General features: G+C 47.3%; 1 protein-coding gene across 2 annotated transcripts in view; it reads right to left on the bottom strand.

The window, feature by feature from the left end:
• Positions 1 to 19,320, bottom strand: part of HSPD1 (heat shock protein family D (Hsp60) member 1) — a 282,968-nt gene that overhangs the window by 149,144 nt on the left and 114,504 nt on the right. For both annotated transcript variants that reach the window (XM_075317799.1, XM_075317798.1), the window contains exon 5: positions 10,274 to 10,369. In XM_075317799.1, coding sequence (XP_075173914.1) covers positions 10,274 to 10,369 — 96 coding nt within the window. The remainder of the gene's footprint in view (positions 1 to 10,273; positions 10,370 to 19,320) is intronic.

Raw genomic sequence — 19,320 nt, 5'->3', positions numbered from 1 at the left:
GCTGCTGTAGGCTAGCCATCTAGGCATAAAGTACAAATGGCATTAGTGGGGTCAGCACTTCAGGTGCCGCTTACCGCCCGCACAAAAGCGGGTGTGTGGTCGCCCGAATCCTGTGACTGGTTGCCCAGAGCTTGTCTCCCTTCTCCAGCCCAGACTGCGTGCAGGAATGGCCGCCGGCGTCTTGTAAAGAGGGGCGGGCCGTGGGCGTGCCCCAGACAAGAGCGGGAAACCGGCGTCCCACTGTGTCCAGTGAAGGGGGCTGGAGAATGCAAAGCAGACTCCAGCTCTCGGCGCTGACTGTCCGTACAGCGTCCCGCCCCCCCCCTGACTGGCAGGGCTGGGGGCGGGAACGAAGCGAAAACTAGGCCGCAAAGCCGGGGACTCGAGTAATAAGCGCGGCCGTCCGCGTGCACGGCCAGCGCGGAAGTCCCCGGCGCACCACAAGTCCGAGCCGCGCCACAGTGAAAAAACACCCCGCAGCGGCCGGCGCGGCAGTTTCTAACACATAAATTCACTCAGCTAAGCTGCAGTGAATAATAGCACAAGCGCTCCGCGCTGTTGTCCCCGGCGCACTAACACTCCCAGCAATGCTGGTGTGTGTGTGCGATGTGTACGGGGACACAGAGTACCTTAATGTAGCAGGGCCCTGTCCCTGACGATACCCAGCTCCATATCCAGCAGGTTCTCCGGGTCTGTGGATGGAGCCCGGTCTCAGTGCCTGGAAACCGGTAAGATCCCACTTCACCCAGAGCCCTGAGGGGGGATGGGGAAGGAAAACAGCATGTGGGCTCCAGCCTCCGTACCCGCAATGGGTACCTCAACCTTAACAAACACCCGACAAAAGTGGGGTGAGAAGGGAGCATGCTGGGGGCCCCATATGGGCCCACTTTTCTTCCATCCGACATAGTCAGCAGCTGCTGCTGACTAAAAACAGTGGAGCTATGCGTGGATGTCTGACCTCCTTCGCACAAAGCAGAAAACTGGTGAGCCAGTGATCCCACTGGGGGTGTATAGCCAGAAGGGGAGGGGCCTTACACTTTTTAGTGTAATACTTTGTGTGGCCTCCGGAGGCAGTAGCTATACACCCAATCGTCTGGGTCTCCCAATGGAGCGCCGAAGAAAGAAAAGCAGCATGTCACTTCTTTTGTGCGTTGTGGCTGCGTTCTCTCCCCCATTGAAATCAATGATGTGGGGGTCAGAACGCAGCTACACCGCATGGACCTGCTTTTTTGTTGCGGTCAGCGGGCTTTGTCGGCACGCCAGAACGCAGGCATTTACCTGGAAGTGAGGTCAAGAGGTTTCCTGTTGACCTCACTTCCTGGCAAAGCCCCCGGTGTCGCCAAAGTGCCCGCCCCGACCCCCGACCCCCCTCCCGAAAATCCAACATGGCCGCGCGCACAGTAGCGCACCGGCCGCCCTGCTCCTATGTTATCTGTCGCATGTGCCTTGAGACATGCGACAGAAAAATGCACCCAGGCCCTGCCCGTTCACCCCAATTCCCCCCGGTGTCATAGATACCTGTCCGGTCGCAGCGCTGATCCCCCCGCGGCTCCCTGCTCCTTCACAGCAGACGCCGGCCGGTCACATGTTCCGAGCAGCTGACAGCCAGCACTGTGTTCAGTGTGAGCTGTGCTGGCTGCTCGCACTCTGCAGCTGTGACCCGGGGAGAGTGGGTGCAGATTTTTGGCACCCCCTCTCCTCAAATGGAGGGTCTGCCCTCCTAGAAAATGGGGGATACGTTCCCTGAACGTGCCCCCATATTCTAGAAGGTCCAGAGCCGACGTGGGACATCCAAATGGATTTCTGCGGACCCATTTTTTTTATTAAATTGGAGAACAAGGGAATGATTTGGGGAGTGTTTTTTCTAATAAAAAATTTTTGTTGTCTTTTTTTGCTTTTGTTTACTGTCAATTAGTTATGTCGGGTGTCTGATAGACGACGTGACATCACTAATTGCTGGGCTTGATGCCAGGTGACATTACACATCTGGTATCAACCCCATTTATTACCCCGTTAGCCAACGCACCAGGGCGCGGGATGAGTTGGGGCGAAGCGCCAGGATTGGCGCATCTAATGGATGCGCCACTTCTGGGGCGGCTGTGGCCTGCTATTTTTAGGCTGGGAAGAGTCCAATAACCATGGCTCTTCCCACCCTGAGCATACCAGACCTCAGCTGTCAGCTTCACCTTGGCTGGTGATCTAATTTGGGGGGACCCCATGTTATTTTTTTTTTTATTATTTTTATTTAAAAATAAAAAAAAACCTGGGGAGCCCTCCAAGTTGATCACCAGACAAGATGAAGCTGCCAGCTGTGGTTTGCAGGCTACAGCTGTCTGCTTTACCCTGACTGGCTATCAAAAATAGGGGGGACCCCACGCCATTTTTTTTTTTGTTTTTGTGATAAAAACTAGGCTAGGCACCCTTTAGTGCCACATGAAAGGTACTAAAGGTGCCAGCTTTGAATATGCAGGGGGGGGTGGGACGTTGTATATATATTTGACCTCCATTGACACTTTTTAGGCTGGATGCCCACAATCGGGGTTTGCAGCGTTTTGGGCGCAGATTGTTTTCCCTGCGTCCATGACGCTGCGTTGTGCAGTAGAAGCACAGTGGAAGGATTTTTAGAAATCTCATGCCCACTGTGCTTCTTTTCTCCGCAGCATAAACCGACCGGTGGCGCAGCTTCCCGAGCCTCAGCATGTCAATTTATGCTGCGTAGATGAGTGTTCTCTGCAGGTAGCATAGAGCTCCACAGCAGCCTGAACCCAAATCGTGGGCATGGGCAGCTGCGTTCTCCCGTGGGAAACACTCATCTCTGCAGGAAGGCTGACACTGGGTACTAGACGCCGTGTCGCTGGATCATGGCCACATAGCCCAACAGTGAGAATATTGTTGCTACAGCTACATTTTGGGGGAAGTAGCTGTGGATTCAAAATGATTAATATACTCCTGAATAAAATCCTTGAGGGGTGCAGATTCCAAAATGGGGTCACTTGTGGGGGCTTTCTGACGTATAGGTACCCAAGTCTTAAAAAACGCACCATGAAAAACGCATGAAAAACGCATGAAAAACGCATGCGTTTTCGATGCGTTGTTTCTCAAAAAGCATTGTTTACTATTCTCCCCTCTGCCAGAGGGTGCGTTTTTTTCCGCGCGGAAAAAAAAGCAACGTGTGCACATACCCTTAGATACACAGCTCAGCAGACAGCATCACCCAGGACAGGATTAGATACACGGCTCAGCAGACAGTATCACACAGGATAGGATTAGATACACGGCTCAGCAGACAGTATCACAGAGGATAGGATTAGATACACAGCTCAGCAGACAGTATCACACAGGACAGGATTAGATACACGGCTCAGCAGACAGTGTCACACAGGACAGGATTAGATACACGGCTAAGCAGACAGTATCACACAGGACAGGATTAGATACACAGCTCAGCAGACAGTATCACACAGGATAGGATTAGATACACGGCTCAGCAGACAGCATAACCCAGGACAGGATTAGATACACGGCTCAGCAGACAGCATCACCCAGGACAGGATTAGATACACAGCCCTGTGTACACACACACAATCACCCCTGATGGGGACCTTGTGCGCCACACACACACACAATCATTCCTCCCTGTGACCTCCGGTGGGCGCTCCAGGCAGCTGTGCTGCATGCCATCCTCCCCTGCGTCCGGCCGACATTTCACACATCCGATCGCAGACACTCTCACATCCGATCGCATACACTCACGATATCGCACATACCTGTACAATCGCGCACACACACACACACACACACACACACACACACACACACACGGCGGGCAGAGCTGGGGGAGCTGCGGCAGCGGGCAGAGCGGGGACTTGGGAGAACGGAGGGAGGGGGGTGTCATTGGAGTCGGTAACGGCGGCGGCAGTAGCTGAGGCAGAGCAGGGGCTGGGGAGAACGGAAGGATGGGATGTCATCGGAGACAGTAAGGAGGGGTGGGGAGGGGAGGGGGCCCGTACTCACACATCCCGGCGGTTGACAGGGGTAAAGTGGAGCAAACAGCACACGCTGTGAGCTCCACAATAATGGCGCTGAACTCCTCCCTCTTGTGTTCTGGACAGCCCAGGGGGCGCGTCCACGTCACAGCAGACGCCCACTGTAACATATGGCAAGGGGTCGGAGCCCGACTATCAGAGTCTATGCACAGGGGCTGCCATAAAGGAAGGAGTTACTGTCGTTACACACAAGGCAAATCCAGCATGGCAGCCCCCAGTGCCTCCAGTAAAATAAGAATTACATAAAAACTAAATAAGCTGCGATTTTCATTTTGTATTAGAAATACTTGATTTCATAATCACTATTTTTAATACAAAAATAAAAACCCGCAATACCTTCCCTTTAAGTTTAGTAGTGGAAAGATCATGGTCTGGGGTTACATTCAGTATGGGAGTGTGCAAAACATTTGCAAGGTGGAAGGCAATATCAATAGCATAAAATATCAAGAAGTATTAGCTACCTCTTACATTCCCAATCATAAAAGGGGTCAAATTTTGCAGCAGGATGGTGCTCCATCTCATACAATCGATCTCTACAACAAAGTTCCTCCTGGCAAAGAAGATTAAGGTGCTCAAGGACTGGCCAGCCCAGTCACCAAACATGAATATCATTGAACATGTTTGGGGTAGGATGAAAGAGGAAGCTTGGAAAACAAAACAAAACAATCTAGATGAACTCTGGGAGGCATGCAAGACTACATTCTTTGCTATTCCTTATGACTTCTCAATAAATTGTATGAATCATTGTTGAACCGCATGGATGCAGTCCTTCAAGCTCATGGAAGTCACACAAAATATTAAATATAGCTCTGATAGCACCACATCTTCATTCACCTATGTTATACAACATATCTTTGTATTAGAAGTTAATTACTTGTTTGAATTTCAAATTACTTTCTGTGGGCAACAAAACATTTGTCTTGCCAAAATCTGACCTTTCTGTGTTCATTAAATGATCAATATTTCAGCTTTACAGCAACTTTATTTTCATAACCTAAACCAAATTTGGTTAATTTATGAAACCAATGGATGAATTTAAAGTCAGGTTATAAGCTTTTATTTTACATAACATGGATAAGCGACAGAACTTCTGTCAGGGACTGTATATAAATTTATCCATCTTGATGCATTGGTTATCATGAGTACTGGGCCCATATGATGGAAGGCTGAATTTAATAGGGTGGATTTTCCATATACTACTTATCTCAGAACTCTATTGTCAACGAATTGTTAAGCTGAATATTTGCATTACTAGCTGAGGATTGCACTGTCATATAGTTTTAGTGTGTTTTGGTTATTGCACATTAATGTGTGTGTTTTTACAATTTTTGATACAATAAAAAAAATAAAAAAAAAACAAAAAACTTTGTACTGGGAAATTTTTGATTTTTTTAGGATATATTTCCCATATGTATATTTTTGGAAAGTGTACGACATGCTGTGTGGCACCTGGTGGTAATGGTGGAATTTATTATGCCAGGGGCTGCTCACCAATTTGGGTTGCACACCCCTCCCTACACAACCCAGTTTAGCTCAAAGCGACAGTCCGCGGGAGCTGTTGGAGCCCTGTGCTGGCTGGCCAAACCGGACTGGATCTTGCTTCCGGGTGGACCACGTGACTGAGAAGGACCGTAAGTGTGCGGTGGCAGGTCCTACTGCGCAGCCATCATGGGACCGGTAACCCAGCAACCGCAGGTCCTGTTATTCAGTAGGCCTCGATATTCCCAGAGCTGCTCCTGCTGTTAATCCCTCGGTCGGGAAATAGCATATAGAAAGAGCAAGGATGTTCCCTTGTTCCCTAGCGCGCCACCTGATTGCCATCCTTGCTCTGTCTACAACACCAGTGAAGGTAGACAGAAGATCACTGCCATTTATCCGCTTAAAGCACCACTCGAGTTTGTTTTTCATTGCATCCCTGGAGTGATGCTTTAAATGCAAGCCCTCTGCACCCAGTCTGCAAAAAGTAACCTGCCATCAGTGTTTCATGGAGCATGCTGGAGCTCACAACACAATGCATCTCTATGAGAGCCATGTTCTGGCTATCATAGACTTGCATTAAGCAATTGTGGCATAACTTCTGGCCAATCAGAAGTTGGAGGACACAAGATGGCACCACAGGACTGGAATGGCGTTGATAAACTGAGAAGATGTCGAAAGGTGAGTAGAAGACAAGGGGCTTAGATTTAAAGCGCCACTCCAGCACTGAAATCAACAACACTGGAGTAGTACTTTAAATGACACTACCAATTACTAAAGCAGCATACATGGAGCGATACTGCCCAGCACAATGAGATTTTAAAAATAGAAGGGAGGAAAAAATAAATAGTTAAATTATGTAAAATTGGTATTCACCCTGAAGAAAAGAAAAAAAAAAGGGTTACCTCAACACTCATCTTTTAAAAATAGAACATCCAAAAATCGGTGATATTTTTGACCCTCACATCTTGTCAGAGGTTGTTGGCCAACTTTCCATAACTCTCTTAAAAATCAGAGGGGTACACGTAAATGGCCCAATAGATTATCATAGGTAGGAGCACCACTTGTGAATGCCATGGATAGCACTTGTACATGAGAAATTGAAGTCTGAATAAGGCCCAAGCGTCCAGTCAAATGGGAAAGCACATTGTACAAACAACGCATCTTACATCTTCCCAATATTACGTACTTGCTGATGCCCAGAATTTTACAGGCAGCGCCAGAAAATGAGCAATAGACGCTACAGCTAAAGTGAACTAAGAGGATGATAACCGTGCTGCATGGAGAGCGAGAATTGGAAGAACCATGATCAAGGATAACCTCTTCACCCTTGAGCCCTTTATGGGGTGCAATACTAGTGCAGGTATACAAAAAGAGGTGGGAAAGCTCTGCCTCACCAGCAAATGGGGTTGTCTTCAGCGAAAGCTTGGAGTCAAAGGATGGCCATTTAGCCTGGGTGGAGACATTTTGCTTCAAACCAAAGAGGGGACTGGAAAGCAATCTATTGGCGAAGAGTTATGGGAATGACAACATGGAGAATGTACCATTCTGACAAGGCGCTCCAACAATACCTTGTCAAATATGAACCATCACTGAAACTTCCTCACTTATTAAATGAAGAGGAGGAAGCCATACCTTCTCCCCCCACCAGTTTTACTGACATACACCAATCAAGCAAAGCCAATAAGGAGTCTGGCGATATAGCATTATGGAGGCATTAAAGGGGTTGTTCACTACTATGACAAACTGATTCCACATTTCCCCCAGGTAAAATGAAAAAAATCCTATACTCAAGTCCCGTACCAGCAGAGTTACAGTGGTGCCACGGCTCAAATTACATTGTGACGTCACGTGAGCCCCGTGTCCAATCAGCGCCAGCTTCTGTCTCCCCGCCTTCAGACCAAGCAAGCAAATAGGAAGTGAGCTCCGGCACCACTGAAATGGTTCTTAAAACATGTGGAATCAGAAGGGGTTGACCTAGTAGTGGACAACCCATTAGATGAATCTGGGCTTTAAGAGGGCTTTACACGCAACGACATCACTAATGAGATGTCGTTGGGGGGTCACGAAATTCGTGACGCACATCCGACCTAGTTAGCGACGTTGTTGTGTGTGAAACATACGCACGACCGTTAACAAATCAAAAATACTCACCTTATCGTTGATACGTCGTTCTAATCTCAAATATCGTTGCTGCCTTTGGACGCAGGTTGTAAGTCATTCCTGCGGCAGCACACATCGCTACGTGTGACACCCCAGGAACGACGAACACTTAACCTGCGTCCTCCGGCAACGAGGTGGGCATCACTTTCTTTCGGCTGCTCTCTGCCCCTCCGCTTCTATTGGACGGCTTCCGTGTGACGTCGCTGTGACGCCGCACGAACCGCCCCCTTAGAAAGGAGGCGGTTTGCCAGCCACAGAGACATCACTAGGCAGGTAAGTCCGTGTGACGGGGACTAACGATGTTGTGCGCCACGAGCAGTGAATTGCCCGTGACGCACAACCGACGGGGGTGGGTTCTTTCACCAGCGATGTCGCTGCGTGTAAAGCAGCCTTTAGGCTATGTGCGCACTGGGAAATGGAATTTTCTTGAGAAAATTCCGCATGCTCAAAGATTACCGCACCCGCGGTAAAAAACCGCAGGAAACCGCACCTGAAAACCGCATGCGGTTTGCTGCGGTTTAACCACTGTATTGTTCGCGGTATTGCCGCGTGCGGGTTGGGATGTGCTTTATTGCATTCAATGCAATAAAGCACATTGAAGAAAAAAAAAAAAAAAAGTCATTTAATCCTGAGATAGTAGATAGATAGACAGAAGAATAGATAGAGGGATAGATAGATAGACAGATAGAGGACAGATCGCTGCATTTCCCACGGTCGGCAGTGAGTTCACATTACCGGCCGTGGGAAATGACCGGTAATTACCTCTGCTGTCTGCTGCTTTCATTCAGCGCTGTGTCTGACAGTCGCGGCTGGATGGAAGCAGCGCAGGACCTGTGGATTACGCCGGAGCGGTGGATTACACCGGAGCTTTGGTGCGGGAGGGGTTAATAAAATGGTGAACGAGGCTTGTTTGTTTTATTTAAAATAAAGGATTTTTCGGTGTCTGTGTTTTATTCACTTTACTTACGGGTTGATCATGTCAGCTGTCACATAGACGCTGCCATGATCAAGCCTGGAGTTAATGGCGGTGGTCCCCCACCATTATTAACCCCTTGTATTACCTTGCTGCCACTGCTACACGGCGGCAAGAAGAGCAGAGGACACGCCGGTGCTGCCGCATAATGCATGCGACAGTCCCGGGGCAGCTGCGGCTGATATTCTCGGCTGAGGGAGGGGGAGTGAGGCAGGGGACATTATCCCTGCCCCTCGCCCTCCCCAGCCTGAGAATACCGGGCCGCCGCTGTGTGCTTACCTCGGCTGGAAGGTAAATATGCAGCGGAGCCCACGTTCTTTGTTTTCTATATTTCCGTTTTCTTTCTATGTGTGTTCTATGTGTCTGTGTCTATGTGTTCTATGTGTCTGTGATGTCTATGTGTGTGTGATTTGTGTGTGTTTACTCTCTGCACGGCTTCCTCTTCCTGTAATGACATCACTTCCCTGCAAAACCGCAGACAAGCGATGCACATTACCGGAGGTAAACCGCGAAATGCCGCAGGGAATAACGCAGGAAAACGCAGTGAACCGCACAGAATTTGCTGCCTGCGTTATTCCCTGCGGGATTTCATGATTAACATTGGAGTCAATGGAGTGAAATCCCGCAGCGATGTGCGGAAAAGAATTGACATGCACTTGTTTATGCTGCGGGATTCCCGCAGCAAAACATGCAGCTGTCAAATTCCGCCCAGTGCGCACAGGATTTTTTTTCTCCATAGGATTTGCTGGTGATTCACTGCAGAGATGTTATGAACATTTTCTGCAGCTAAACATGCAGCAAATCCGCGGAAAATCCGCGGCAAAATCCGGTAAGTGCGCACATAGCCTTAGGCAAGACACACGGCATGAAAATCAGAGCAAGTGGAATACGATAAAACCTTGCATTCCACTCGGACCAATATTAACCTATGTGCCAACAGCCATGAGCGATTATTTTCTCAGCCCTAATTGGACCAAGAGAATAGGATCAGCATGCTGCGGGTGCAATACGATCCTTGTTTCTTTCGCACCCATTCAAGTCTATGGGGCAAGAGGGGGGGGGGGGGTGAAGAATCAAAATCGCACTGCACTTGCAGCGCGAGAATGGCAATAGCCAGCAACAGAGGAGAGCGGGAGATAAATCCCTCTTTCCCCTCCTTAGCGCCAGCGTGGGCAGACTGTCATGAGAGGCTCGCAGTAGTCCCCCGTGTGGCCCCAGCCTTAGAGCAATTTCATCATAATTCTGGATTAAATTACTCTTAAGAGTCAAAATGTTGGCATATCTCAGTTACGAAAAAATTGTAATACTTTGCATTTAGATAACCGTTTATTCCCACATTTTAACAGGTGGAGCTGGGGCGGGATGGGGGAACGCCATATTTTGTCTAACTTATGACTAGTTGTGGCATTACCTACGCTACGTATGCCTCTTCAAGAATCAGAAGCATCTGACTCCACCATGACTCAAGATCGGCTAAGAAACAGCCAGTCTTGATGAATTGAGGCATTCGATACAAGAAGTACAGCATGTGAACAAGGCCTTGTACACCGCATGCAAACATCTATAAAGAATCTTTACAACGTTTTTCTTTCCCCAGAAAAAGCAGTACACGTACCTTAACAGTTATAACTCCATTACGACCAACTTTTTTCATAGCATCTGAAATTATTTTGCCAATTTCTTGATCTCCATTAGCAGATATTGTAGCAACCTGTATAAAAACAAAATAAAGGACAAAAAATAAATTTTTATAGAATAACCCCCCCCCCCCCATAAAGAAACAGGTTAGACATAATGATGAAAGGACATGCTGGAGTCAAGTGGAATCAGGAACGTCTGACAAGTGGCACACGCTCCTCTCCACAAATCACACACCAGTCGGGGACTTGAGTAAAATTTGTGGTGTAAGGAACGCCGCTGCTTGTCCTGAATTTGATGAGCAGGGGTTGCCATCCCCTCGTCTGGTCCTAGCTTCACATACTTTGTCAAAGTGAGGTAAAAATGGCATGGAAACTTCACAAGTCGTAGAATTTTGCAACTTGTCTAAGCTTTTTATAACAGAATTCTGGTGTAAATGCTTGGATTGAATTGGTGTAATGTGCTGTACCATATCATGTGCATTTGTAAATCAATACCAATGCTACCAAGTTTACCAAAATGGGAAAAAAAAAAAAAAAAAAAATCAATCACTCATTTTATCCTCAACCGCCTCTTGTAGTGAAGTTTAATTTTTCAATCAAGTAAGAAATTGCAGTTTGTTCATCAATTACTTAAATATATTGCTATACAAATTATTCCAAAATGCTACTGGCCTTCAATATAGACACCATATTTTTTTAGATTATAAGAAAAACCTTTCCTTCCAAAAATTTGGGAGGAAAGTGAGGGGTGCGTCTTATAACCTCAATGTAGCTTACCGAAGGTGGTGGAGAGGGGAAGGTGTTTGAGGTCGCAGCAGGCGGGGAAATGCTGCGGCAGCTGTGCGGGGGGGGGGGAGGGGAGAATCTGCGGGGCGGCTGGTGGGGGTAGGGAATCTTATCTGCGCACCCACCGCTTCCGACCCACTGATCTCCCAGCAGTGACTTAAGGAAAATGGTGCCCGGAGGTTGCGCTTGCGCAGATAAGACCTCAGCTTGCCATTAAGCCAAGAGCTCAAATCTGCGTACACGCTGACTCCGGGCACAATTTCTTTGAAGCCTTCACCACCCGCAGCCTCCACCGCAGCCCCAGCACAGCTGTCCAAGCCCCAGCACAGCTGACAGTTTCTGGGACATCTCGCTACCCCTGCCTCCTGTGACCCTGCTCCATCACCGCTGCCGCCCCATCCGGTAGGACACCATCGGATTATAAAACGGATCCCCCCCCCTCTTTATTTCCTCTCACATTTTTTTGCTCTGAATTTGGAGTGAGTCTTATAATCTGGTGCATCTTATAAACCGATAAATACGGTAATTCTGGCAATGTGATGACCTTTCAGTGGAAGATCATTGAATCACAACTGGCTGCTGCTGTTCTCATGGAATCTTCTATGTCTCAATGCAATGCAATCAGTAACAATGTCAGGTTGCACCAAGGGTGATGTCAGGGACTATGCAATTCTTAACTTATCATTGGGATTTGTCAGCAGCTCAAAATAAACAATTGGTGGTCCAACATTTGGCACGCTCAAGGAAGGATCAGCTAAATCCTCATCTGGAAACTGCTTGCAGCTGAACTATAGGATAGGTCATCAATTGTTTAGTCCGAGACCACACGCTTAACCTTCGTCAGGCTGCATAATTTTACAACGTTAACAGGCTGCAGAGGTACAATTGTACCTTCATATATACCTCCACAGTGGGAAGACTTTCTCCTTTACATGGTTTCAGAAACTAAAGTTCATTCAGCTACAAATGTTATGCTGATATCTATTGGCCAGTGTTTTTACTGCTCACTTATGTTGCTGTCAATTAAGTTAAATCAAACTGGGAGTGGCTTCTACTTTTCTTCCTGCCTCCCTCCTCTCAGTAGCCATTTTGCTGTTCATCTCATTGCTGTGAGCACACACATTTCTAGGCTTGTGAAGTCTTCAATTTCTTGGATACGAAGGTAGGAAAGTCTCACAGCATCTAACAGCCAGTTATACCTTCATTCGCCTTATGTGGGGACAGAACAGTCAGAAATTGTCTTTGAGCCTGGACTTGGCTTACATATATTTTGTATGAAACGCATCACTATAGATATGATTTTTATACGAAAAAATGGATAATAATTAGTATCTACATATTGTTTTACGATGTTTTACTTATATTCAGCACAAAATAAAGATGGTGGCTCTGTTACAATTTTCCTATTGGTCGAAAAAACAGTCGAAGATGGAATGAAAATTCTGAAATCGTATACGGTTTACATAATATATAAATGACATTTATAAATAATCACTAGAAATAATTTACTTTATCTGCACTTTAGAATTGAGTTTCATTCTACTTGCCACGTGTTACTGAACTAAATTACGAAGCCAAAATTCATCTACCAAGTCATCATGAGTAATAGTGATGCAGGATCTAGTTTCCGCAGGTTAGTATTTTGTGAAAAGCCAATAAGGTAGTATGTAGTATTTCGGAAAATAAATTATTTTTCATTTTTTCATATTTACAGATTTACGTCTGACGAAATAATGCGAATGCTAGAAGAATCTGATTCTGAGCATGAGGAAGAACCATATGTTGCATCGGATGATGAAAACTATGTACCACAAGTGGAGGTTACTGAAGAAGATTCAGACATTGAACAAGAAATGGTCATAGAGCAGGAAACAGAATACGACTCAGACGAAAGTGTTGAGGATGAGTCTGTGTCTCAAAGTGCAGGCGACATTTGGACTGCTAAGGATAAAACTCAATAGTGTAGTGATCCACTGCCAAATGCACAAACAAAATCTCTTAATCTCCTACGACAAAGAGGTGGCCCAGCAATCAGCAACCTGTATACAGCAAAAGAGCTATTAAAGTCAATCATGACTCCAGAGATGTGTGACATCATATTACGAGAAATGAATCGAAAGACCAAGAGAGTTTGTGATGCTTACAACAACGAACTGGTACAACGTTTTCCTGATTCTTCTGAACGGCCACCACAAAAAACATTCAAGCAATTTACTGAAACTGAACTCCATGCACTTTTGGTCATACTGATTGCTGCTGGTGTGCACAGAGACAACAGAGAATCTGGAGGAAATGTGGAATGTTGCTGCTCTGCCTCTTACACGTGCAGCCATGTCTCGTGACCGCTTCAAGAGGATGCTCAGATTTAACAGATTTGACAACGAAAATACACGCACAGAACGTGTGCAAACAGATAAAGCTGCACCAATACGGGACATCTGGACAATGTTGAACAGAAATCAGAAGAGAGCCTACAAGCCATATAATTGCATCACAGTCGACGAGCAATTATTTCCATTTAGAGGCAATACTAAATTTGCCCAGTATATACCTTTAAAACCAGCTAAATATGGCATAAAGATTTTCTGGGCTTGTGACTCGTCAAACGCCTACCCATTACAAGGTCAGCTCTACACTGGGAAACCAACTGATGGTCCTCGACAAGTAAACATTGGTGAACGAACAGTATTGGACCTAGTGAGCTCGTATAAAGGCTCTGGAAGAAATGTCACCACCGATAACTTCTTTACAACCATGGAACTAGCTAAGGTATTGAACTCCTGGAACATGACACTAGTTGGTACAGTGAGAAAAAACAAAAGGTTCCTACCTAGCAACATGCAGCCTGCCAAGAAAGGCCTGTAAACTCGACAAATTTTGCCTACAATCATGATGCAACAGTCTGTTCCTATGTATCAAAGAACAACAAATCAGTCGTGCTTCTATCATTATGCACATGATGGGAGAGGTTGAAGAGACACTAGCAGCCAAGCCAGAGATAGTAAAATACTACAACAAAACAAAAGGCCGAGTTGATGTTATGGATAAAATGTTGGGAGAGTACACTGAAATGACGAACATTACGTTGGCCTCTGGCATTTTTCTACAATATGACTGACGTCACTGGGTTAGCATCCTACATCATCTACAGAGAACACAATCCAAGCTTCAGGACAAAGGATCAACGAAGAAAGTTCCTGAAAGATCTCGCAAATCAGCTGTGTATGCCTGCAATTGAAGATCGTAGTACAAACCGAATGATGAGAAACCATTTTCTTCGAGGTGCAGTAGAAATGATGCTTGGACGATGCATTCTGGTAGCATCGCAAGCAGCAGCTGGCCCTCAAATACCTCATGGTAGTCGTGGTCCCTCCCCTGTTGTTGGTAGTTGCTATGTCTGCCGAGACCTGAGGCAAAAACAACATAAGACTAGAAAGTCTTGTGTGGTTTGTGTGAAACCCATTTGCGATGAACACTCGGTAGCAAAGACAACATGCATTACTTGAAGAAAATCAATAAAAAAAGTTTTACATTTTCTATTGTAATGTAAATAAAACAGTTATTTTACTTGTTTATAATAATAGCATTATCATTAAAAAAAAAATATTCTTTTTCCCTTGCATTATCTTCATTCAAAATATATGAGGGTACATTTGTACCTATGCAGCTTGTTATGGATGCAAAAATATCTCGACCCCTTATCTTGGAAGGGGGTGGAGATATTTTATTGAAATTTGGCCAATATATTCTGGACCAAAACTGCAGATATGTCACGAAATTTCAGCTCTCTACGGCTTTTCGAAAAAAGTTATTGCAATTTCAAAACGGAATAGTTACAATTGTACCTACTCAGCCGGACGAAGGTTAAAGCTACAGAAAATAAAACCTCTATACATGTTTTTAACAAAAAGTATTGAGACAGATTTTTCCCTCCCCCACCCCAGAAAAAAACCCCCCAAAACAAACAACTACTACATTACAAATACATACAGGCAGTCGTAATTAAAATAGAACTAAATCCACACCAAAAAAGAAGGGAATTTTGTTTACTTACCGTAAATTCCTTTTCTTCTAGCTCTAATTGGGAGACCCAGACAGTTGGGTGTATAGCTACTGCCTCCGGAGGCCACACAAAGCACTACACTTAAAAGTGTAAGGCCCCTCCCCTACTGCCTATACACCCCCCGTGGGATCACGGGTTCCTCAGTTTTAGTGCAAAAGCAAGAAGGAGGAAAGCCAATAAACTGGTTTAAGCAAATTCAATCCGAAGGAATATCGGAGAACTGAAACCATTCAACCTGAACAACATGTGTATACAAAAAAACAGGGGCGGGTGCTGGGTCTCCCAATTAGAGCTAGAAGAAAAGGAATTTACGGTAAGTAAACAAAATTCCCTTCTTTGTCGCTCTATTGGGAGACCCAGACAATTGGGATGTCCAAAAGCAATCCCTGGGTGGGTAAAATAATACCTCATGATAGGGCCGTAAAAACGGCCCCTTTTCTACAGGTGGGCAATCGCCGCCTGAAGGACTTGTCTACCTAGGCTGGCGTCCGCCGAAGCATAGGTATGCACCTGATAATGTTTGGTAAAAGTGTGCAGAATCGACCAGGTAGCCGCCTGGCACACCTGCTGAGTCGTAGCCTGGTGTCGTAATGCCCAGGACGCACCCACGGCTCTGGTAGAATGGGCCTTCAGCCCTGAGGGAACCGGAAGCCCCGCAGAACGGTAGGCTTCAAGAATTGGTTCCTTGATCCACCGAGCCAAGGTTGACTTGGAAGCCTGCGACCCTTTACGCTGGCCAGCGACAAGGACAAAGAGTGCATCCGAGCGGCGCAGAGGTGCCGTGCGGGAAATGTAGATTCTGAGTGCTCTCACCAGATCCAACAAATGCAAATCCTTTTCACATTGATGAACTGGACGAGGACATAAAGAAGGTAAGGAGATATCCTGATTGAGATGAAAGGAGGATACCACCTTAGGGAGAAACTCCGGAATCGGGCGCAGAACTACCTTGTCCTGGTGAAACACCAGGAATGGAGATTTGCATGACAGCGCTGCTAGCTCGGACACTCACCAAAGAGACGTGACCGCTACTAGAAAGGCCACTTTCTGTGAAAGGCGAGAAAGGGAAACATCCCTCATAGGCTCAAAAGGCGGCTTCTGGAGAGCAATTAGAACCCTGTTCAGATCCCAGGGCTCTAACGGCCGCTTGTAAGGAGGGACTATGTGACAAACCCCCTGCAGGAACGTGCGTACCTGAGGAAGTCGTGCTAGGCGCTTCTGAAAAAATACAGATAGCGCTGAGACTTGTCCCTTGAGGGAGCCGAGCGACGAAGGGAATTTTGTTACTTACCGTAAATTCCTTTTCTTCTAGCTCTTATTGGGAGACCCAGACGATTGGGGTATAGCTACTGCCCTCCGGAGGCCACACAAAGCACTACACTAAAAAGTGCAAGGCCCCTCCCCTTCTGGCTATACCCCCCCGTGGTATCACGGGTTCTCCAGTTTTAGTGCCAAAGCAAGAAGGAGGAAGCCAATAACTGGTTTAAACAAATTAACTCCGAATAACGTCGGAGAACTGAAAAACCGTTCAACATGAACAACATGTGTACCCGCAAACAACAAAAAAATCCCGAAGGACAACAGGGCGGGTGCTGGGTCTCCCAATAAGAGCTAGAAGAAAAGGAATTTACGGTAAGTAACAAAATTCCCTTCTTCTTCAGCGCTCTATTGGGAGACCCAGACGATTGGGACGTCCAAAAGCTGTCCCTGGGTGGGTAAAGAGATACCTCATGTTAGAGCTGCAAAACAGCCCTCCCCTACGGGGATGTAACTGCCGCCTGCAGGACTCTTCTACCTAAGCTGGCATCCGCCGAAGCATAGGTATGCACCTGATAATGTTTGGTGAAAGTGTGCAGACTCGACCAGGTAGCTGCCTGGCACACCTGTTGAGCCGAAGCCTGGTGTCGCAAAGCCCAGGACGCACCCACAGCTCTGGTTGAGTGGGCTTTCAGCCCTGAAGGAACCGGAAGCCCAGCAGAACGGTAGGCTTCCAGAATTGGTTCTTTGATCCATCGAGCCAGGGTGGCTTTAGAAGCCTGCAACCCCTTGCGCTGGCCAGCGACAAGGACAAAAATTGCATCTGAACGGCGGATAGGCGCCGTGCGAGAAATATAGATTCTGAGTGCTCTCACCAGATCTAGCAAACGTAAGTCTTTCTCATACCGGTGAACCGGCTGAGGACAAAAGGAAGGCAAGGATGAAGGGAATTTTGTTACTTACCGTAAATTCCTTTTCTTCTAGCTCTTATTGGGAGACCCAGACGATTGGGGTATAGCTACTGCCCTCTGGAGGCCACACAAAGCACTACATTAAAAGTGCAAGGCCCCTCCCCCTCTGGCTATACCCCCCCCCGTGGTATCACGGGTTCTCCAGTTTTAGTGCCAAAGCAAGAAGGAGGAAGCCAATAACTGGTTTAAACAAATTAACTCCGAATAACATCGGAGAACTGAAAAACCGTTCAACATGAACAACATGTGTACCCGCAAACAACAAAAAAACATCCCGAAGGACAACAGGGCGGGTGCTGGGTCTCCCAATAAGAGCTAGAAGAAAAGGAATTTACGGTAAGTAACAAAATTCCCTTCTTCTTCAGCGCTCTATTGGGAGACCCAGACGATTGGGACGTCCAAAAGCTGTCCCTGGGTGGGTAAAGAAATACCTCATGTTAGGGCTGCAAAACAGCCCTCCCCTACGGGGGTGTCACTGCCGCCTGCAGGACTCTTCTACCTAAGCTGGCATCCGCCGAAGCATAGGTATGCACCTGATAATGCTTGGTGAAAGTGTGCAGACTGGACCAGGTAGCTGCCTGGCACACCTGTTGAGCCGAAGCCTGGTGACGTAATGCCCAGGACGCACCCACGGCTCTGGTTGAGTGGGCTTTTAGCCCTGAAGGAACCGGAAGCCCCGCAGAACGGTAGGCCTCTAGAATTGGTTCTTTGATCCATCGAGCCAGGGTGGCTTTAGAAGCCTGCAACCCCTTGCGCGGACCAGCGACAAGGACAAAAAGTGCATCGGCACGGCGCATGGGCGCCGTGCGGGAAATGTAGATTCTGAGTGCTCTCACCAGATCTAGCAAACGTAAGCCCTTTTCATACCGGTGAACCGGATGAGGACAAAAAGAAGGCAAGGATATATCCTGATTAAGATGAAAAGAGGATACGACCTTAGGGAGAAACTCCGGAATAGGGCGCAGCACTACCTTGTCCTGGTGGAACACCAGGAAGGGAGCCTTGGATGACAGAGCTGCCAGCTCAGACACTCGCCGAAGCGATGTGATCGCAACAAGAAACGCCACTTTCTGTGACAGCCGAGAAAAGGAAACTTCCTTCAGAGGCTCGAAGGGCGGCCTCTGGAGAGCAACTAGTACCCTGTTCAGATCCCATGGATCTAACGGCCGCTTGTACGGGGGCACAATATGACAGACCCCCTGCAGGAACGTGCGCACCTTAGAAAGACGTGCTAGACGCTTCTGAAAAAACACGGATAGTGCCGAAACTTGCCCTTTAAGGGAGCTGAGCGACAAGCCCTTTTCTAACCCCGATTGCAGGAAGGAAAGAAACTTGGGCAATGCAAATGGCCAGGGAGACACTCCCTGAGCAGAGCACCAGGATAAGAAAATCTTCCACGTTCTGTGGTAGATCTTAGCCGAATTCGACTTTCTAGCTTGTCTCATTGTGGCAACGACTCCTTGAGATAATCCTGCAGATGCTAGGATCCAGGACTCAATGGCCACACAGTCAGGTTCAGGGCCGCAGAATTCTGATGGAAAAACGGCCCTTGGGACAGTAAGTCTGGTCAGTCTGGCAGTGACCACGGTCGACCGATCGTGAGATGCCACAGATCCGGATACCACGACCTCCTCGGCCAGTCTGGAGCGACGAGTATGATGCGGCTGCACTCGGATCTGATCTTGCGTAGCACTCTGGGCAAGAGCGCCAGAGGCGGAAACACGTATGGGAGCTGAAACTGCGACCAATCTTGAACCAAGGCGTCTGCCGCCAGAGCTCTTTGATCGCGCGACCTCGCCATGAATGCCGGGACCTTGTTGTTGTGCCGGGATGCCATTAGGTCGACGTCCGGCACTCCCCAGCGGCGACAGATTTCCTGAAACACGTCCGGGTGAAGGGACCATTCCCCTGCGTCCATGCCCTGGCGACTGAGGAAGTCTGCTTC

The sequence above is a fragment of the Anomaloglossus baeobatrachus genome, chromosome 7 (genome assembly GCF_048569485.1).
Source record: "Anomaloglossus baeobatrachus isolate aAnoBae1 chromosome 7, aAnoBae1.hap1, whole genome shotgun sequence".
Classification (NCBI taxonomy): domain Eukaryota; kingdom Metazoa; phylum Chordata; class Amphibia; order Anura; family Aromobatidae; genus Anomaloglossus; species Anomaloglossus baeobatrachus.
The sequence above is the reverse complement of the archived record's forward strand: the minus strand, read 5'-3'. Positions and strand labels throughout refer to the sequence as shown.